The sequence below is a fragment of the Phocoena sinus genome, chromosome 5 (genome assembly GCF_008692025.1).
Source record: "Phocoena sinus isolate mPhoSin1 chromosome 5, mPhoSin1.pri, whole genome shotgun sequence".
Taxonomy (NCBI): Eukaryota; Metazoa; Chordata; class Mammalia; order Artiodactyla; family Phocoenidae; genus Phocoena; species Phocoena sinus.
This window is the reverse complement of record NC_045767.1, coordinates 121,255,871-121,261,822: the sequence shown is the minus strand read 5'-3', so window position 1 is coordinate 121,261,822 and position 5,952 is coordinate 121,255,871. Positions and strand designations below refer to the sequence as shown.

Sequence of the window (5,952 nt, the reverse complement as noted above, 5' to 3'; positions counted from 1 at the left end):
ATATGAAGCATCAAGTTCAAGAGAGAAGGGAGAAAATAAGAATGGGGAAAAAAAGTGAAACAATAGGCAACATAATCTACAAGATGATGCAGTAGGGGAGAAGAGTTTCTATGGAATATTTATTTACTTATTTATTATTTATTTATTTTTTTGCGGTACGTGGGCCTCCCACTGCTGTGGCCTCTCCCGTTGCGGAGCACAGGCTCCGGACGCGCAGGCTCAGCGGCCATGGCTCACGGGCCCAGCCGCTCCGCGGCATGTGGGATCTTCCCGGACCGGGGCACGAACCCGTGTCCCCTGCATCGGCAGGCGGACTCTCAACCACTGCGCCACCAGGGAAGCCCTCTATGGATATTTATAGTAAAACTCATTCTCAAGGAGAAAATTGTTAAGAGGGCCAAGCTTATTTGGACAATTCACTTTCCAGCTTTGGCCTCCTGAGGTCCTTCCATGAGCATTGATATGATTGGCCGGTGGAAGATAGTTCTCTTTTCCTTCCTGGTTGCTTGACGATTAACTGCCATCATGAACAACACGGTAACTATCTGATCCAGGAAGTTCATGACCAACCGAATACTTCAGTGGAAACAAATGATCATCGATGTCCTTCATCCTGGGAAGGCAACAGTACCTAAGACAGAAATTCAGGAAAAACTAGCCAAAATGTACAAGACCACACCAGATGTCATCTTTGTGTTTGGATTCAGAACCCGTTTCGGTGGTGGCAAGACAACTGGCTTTGGCATGACTTACGATTCCTTGGATTATGTGAAGAAGGATGAGCCCAAACACAGGCTTGCAAGACATGGCCTGTATGAGAAGAAAAATACCTCAAGAAAACAGCGAAAGGAATGTAAGAACAGAATGAAGAAAGTCAGGGGGACTGCAAAGGACAATGTTGGTGCTGGAGATGAAGAAATGAAGTGTCCAGCAGTGAGCTGGAGATTGGGCAGCAGAAGGAATAAAGACTCTGCAGTGATTGTATCTTTGGTGATTGTGCAGATTTTTCATGAGAGAGTTAATAAACTAAGACTTTAAAAAAAAAAAAAAAAAAAAGACGGTGAGGTTCTATCTTTGATCTTAGGAGTGGAAGACATTCTTCTCCTAGGCAGTTCCTTGATCTCAAAGCCCTAACTCCACTGGGACTAGTAAAATTCTAAGCCCAGGCCTATCTTGAGATTCTTTCCTTAGTCCCTACTTAGATGTTCTCATTTGGCATGACTTTCCCAGCACTGTCTCCCTGCCTCATGTCCACATCTGCTTGGTCCTCATGGTTTGACATTAGAAAAGAGATGAATCACAGCCTTATACTATGTTAAAGACCACTACCATCTACTCGGTGACAGCTGCCTATATTCAAATTATAATGCCTAAGAAATCACAACCAGATTCTAACATAGTGTGCATTATAACCTTCATCTAACATCCCTGAAAACAAATTTAAAAGCTGTTCACTCAAATAATGACTCTCATCAACCAAATAGAAAAAATGGGGGGGAGGGCAAAGAGTTGGTCAAAGTGACTTCTGCGTCTTGCAGTCTCTGAGAATAACAAGAAAACATGGAAAAAAAATAAAAACCATTGGCTTGAAAGCATTAGGAAACTAGCAAAATATGGGCTATATTCCAGAACAAGATGTGGTAGAAAATGAACTCCAGAGACATATAGTAACATCTGGTCTACTTTTGCACATGTGGCAGTTGCCAATTCTGGAGAGATAGCTGAGAAGTGCTTTTGACAGCTCAAATGGTGAGGGGGATAAAAATTGAAGTCAAAGATCCACCAAAGGTAAGGGCATTGGAAAACATCCCCTATATCGCTTTGGAAAACCAAAGAGTTGCATCTGAGGATTAAGGGAGAACTAGAATTAATTAACCAACCACCAAAAAGACAGCAGCCAGGGTTTCCCTGGTGACACAGTGGTTGGGAGTCCGTCTGTTAATGCGGGGGACACAGGTTCAAGCCCTGGTCCAGGAAGATCCCACATGCCGTGGAGCAACTAGGCCCGTGTGCCACAACTACTGAGCCTGTGCTCTAGAGCCCGCGAGTCACAACTACTGAAGGCCTTGTGCCTAGAGCCCATGCTCCTCAACAGGAGAGGCCACTGCAATGAGAGGCCTGTGCACCGCAGCAAAGAGTAGCCCCCGATCAATGCAACTAGAGAAAGCCCGTGCGCAGCAACAAAGACCCAACGCAGCCAAAAATAAATAAATAAATTTATTTAAAAAAAAAAGAAAGACAGCAGCCCTATTACCACCTCATCTGCATAGCCCAGAAAATCTGTTTCAGAAATGACCCCAGGTTGCTTGCACCCATGTGAGCCGCAGACATAAATAAAAATCCTCTCTAATGAAATATAGTATCATCTGTGGTAGAATTCACATTTCTAATTCTCTTTTAGATGCAGGAAAAGATTGCACATCCCCACGCACTTGAATTTGGGAGAACAAATGTGACTTGCCCAGGCAGTGAAGTAGTTAAAACCCAGGACAAAATTCTTCAATATCTCTTGCTGGCCTTATAGATATAGCCAAGAAGAATAAAATAAAGAACCTCTCAGAGGGCACAGCCAGGGATGACCAAAAAAAAAAAAAAAAAAGAATGGATTGGGGAAGACTTCCCAGGGAGCAGAATTGCCTAAGTCCTCAGGATAGGGGGCTGCTGAAATGTATTCTCAGGATGATCCGTGTTACTACGGCCTAGGAACTTCTGTAGGTCCCCCACTCTTCCTCTTTCAGAATGAAAATGCTTGTTGTAATTACTGTCCCTATCCCACCACTGTATGAAGCAGAACATCAAGAGCTGCCACATCTGGGCATGATATAAAGACTACTGCACATCACACCTAATGGAGAAACAGCGTCACCAAAAGATCCTGAATTTTCAGGTCAATGATATTTTGTGGGGGGGGCGGTCTCTGAATTAGTCACCTTTGGGAAAGAGTGGGCATGTTTGACATGCAGCAAAGACAATGAGCCTAACGTTTGGTGATGAGAAGAGCAGTCTGTGTAGAAATTAGTGTCTCTCCCCATTTCCAGTTTTCCTCTCTTTCTAGGCCCATGCAAGGATTGTATTTCCCCATCTCCTTGATTTGGCCAGTGAAATGTTAATAGAAGTGATATGTGCATTTACAGGCAGAATTATTTAAAATATAATTCTCCAATTTTCCTCTATCTTGGCAATTATAGAAGCAACTGTCAATATGAAGATGCTGTAAGAGTAAAGCAAGCTGAAATACTACATTGATACATGTGAGTAATAGTGATACCAGAGAGTTACCCGGTTTCCCTTACATGAGGAAAAAAAAAAAAACTTCTTTTTATTAAGCCACTGAGATTTTGAGGTTGTTATCATAGCCTGAGAAAGATTATCTGATACTTTAATCTAGACTCTAAATTATTTCTCATTTCCCTTGCTAAGTAATATTTTTTATTCCTATTGTTTTTGTTTTTTTTAAAGTTCAATTTATTTTTTTATTTAAAAAATTTTTATACAGTTTTTAAGGGTTACTTTTCATTTCCAGTTATTACAAAATATTGGCTCTAGTCCTCATGTTGTACAAAACATCCTTGAGCCTGTCTTACACCCAATAGTGTGTGCCTCCCCCTCCCCCTCCCCATATTGCCCCTCCCACGTCTCTCCCCACTGGTAGCCACTAGTTTGTTCTCTATATCTGTAAGTCTGCTTCTTTTTTGTTATATTCACTAGTTGGTTGTATTTTTTAGATTCCACATATAAGTGATATCATACAGTATTTGTCTTTCTCTGTCTGACGTTTCACTTAGCGTAATGCCTTCCAAGTCCATCCATGTTGCTACAAATGGCAAATATTTTTATAGTATCTACTTTTTTCTTGTTATAATGGTAATGTTTGTCCACTTAAAAGAATTGGAGAAATCCAGAAATAGAGACACAGATGTAGAGAACAAATGTACGGACACTAAGGGGTGAAAAGGGGGATGAGATGAATTGGGAGATTGGGATAACATATATACACCAATATGTATAAAATAGATTAACTAATGAGAACCTGCTGTATAGCGCAGGGAACTCTGCTTCACTTCGCTGAACAGTAAAAACTAAAACAGTAAACAACTATACCCCAATAAAAAAAAAAAAAGAATTGGAGAAATCCAAACAGGATAAAAGAGAAAATCCAGACTACTCACAGCCATCACTAAGAAGTACCTTGTCAACACGCTGATGTTTTTAGTTTCTGTAGCTTAGAGTGGGATGAGTCAATATTTACGAATGAATGGAAAGGCATAAAAGAAAAACAGTGTCCAAGGAAGCATAATTGCTAATTACTGGCCACAGATACAAAATATAATAAATTGTAATAATTATTCCTTTACAAATTTAGAGTTATTATGAAGCTCAAGAACTACCATTCAGCCTGCTTTTCTGCAGAGTGGCTGGTCAAAATTTACTTTCCATTCACGAAGAAACCACTTGGGTCACCTTTCAAGTGATTTTTTTTTTACATTAATGATTTATTTTACCAATATCTTCTCTCTCCAAGGGTGCTTTCCACATTAAAGAATCAACCTTGACAATATATTAGAGTAGAACAAGTGTGTGTTAGGTTGACAGGACCAAATTCACTTGATTTTCAGTCCTCCTGACTACTACAGTAACAGCGTTAGCTGCAGACTAGGAATTTAGAAGGTGTGTTGCAATCAGCCAATTCTTCTAGACCCTCTCCATGACTTACCATTAGAAATTAATCTTTGACGGTTAAATATATAAACATTGTATGTTGTCGTACACTGCCTTTAAGTTACATATTCTAAATATATGTATATTTTGCTGCTAAACCTATTTCAAGGGGCTTTACTTAACCTGAGTATGTATTTTAGTCCATCAGGGGATGCTTTTTGAGGAACCGTGCCGTATCTAACACTATACTGTAAGATCTCAGTGGGAGGGGGAAAGGATGAGTTGCTATGTTGTGCTGGAAGGTTTCTTAAAGAAAGATGACACCCCATACCACATGTTCTTTCAGCTACATCTTATAAGCAGCTGCTTGTATACAGTTATTATAAAGAAGGATGAACAATACATGCATTCCAATTTTCTTTCAGCCAGACTGACATCTCATATGCATGCACAGACTGAGGCATGTTGATAGGTATGAATGTTCCACGGGTATTCCTGAAAATTGCCCTGGACCTTATGTTTCTGACCTACCCTTAATCTCAGTGCATCCCCATATGACCCTCAACTCTTGGCTCCATGATCTGTGGAGCCCCACCTCTGTGTCTGATCCCACCTCTGGCAATTTAGACCTGGTGTCTATAATTGGTCTCACTGGGATTCGTTTTTCAGCTCTGCCTAAGAAATTTTGGTCTGAATTCTGCTTCTCTCCTTGGCAGGTTGCCTCAGATAGTATAGCCCATCTGAATCCTAGCCTCTTATGACTTGGCTGATACCCTAGCCAAACTGGCCCTGGGACAGTTATGGAACACTATGCCTCTCTCAGAAATCATGATTATTGCACAGTATTCATTTCTCCTTCTGCTCTTCTTTGTGTTCCATACAGGTAAACAAAAGCCTCGTGTGGCTTAGGAAAATACAGTAAAAATAGTGTGTAATGGCTTTAATGAAAAGCTAGTTGGGAAAGTAAGATTTGGAGTTTATTTGGCTATTGAAAACACAGAGCTCATAAACAGCGATTGAGATGACAGCATTCTGCTTCATGTTGCGTTGCATTCGATTCATGGTACTGAGCAAAGTCTCACTCTTTCCAAACAAAGAAAATCGCCAGGCTCTCTGCACTTGGTATCAATCTAACTGAGCACATTCAGTTCCATTATTACTTGAAGTAAAGTGAGCCTACTGCTTTTGACAGGGAGCTGGCCCTTTTCTGAGGCTACATGAGCCTATTATGCAGCCACCTGTTTTCAGAGCCAGCAAATTGGCCAGCAATTATTAACCTGCCTTTTTCTATCA

At 40.8% G+C, this 5,952-nt stretch overlaps 1 protein-coding gene across 1 annotated transcript; it reads left to right on the top strand.

Annotated features, from left to right (window-relative positions):
- Positions 1 to 516: 516 nt before the first annotated feature.
- Positions 517 to 1,056, top strand: LOC116754346 (40S ribosomal protein S24-like). Its single transcript, XM_032632911.1, has one exon. It carries the CDS (start codon positions 562 to 564, stop codon positions 1,036 to 1,038), a length of 477 nt encoding a protein of 158 aa, XP_032488802.1. The 5' UTR covers positions 517 to 561; the 3' UTR covers positions 1,039 to 1,056.
- The last annotated feature ends 4,896 nt before the right edge of the window (positions 1,057 to 5,952 follow it).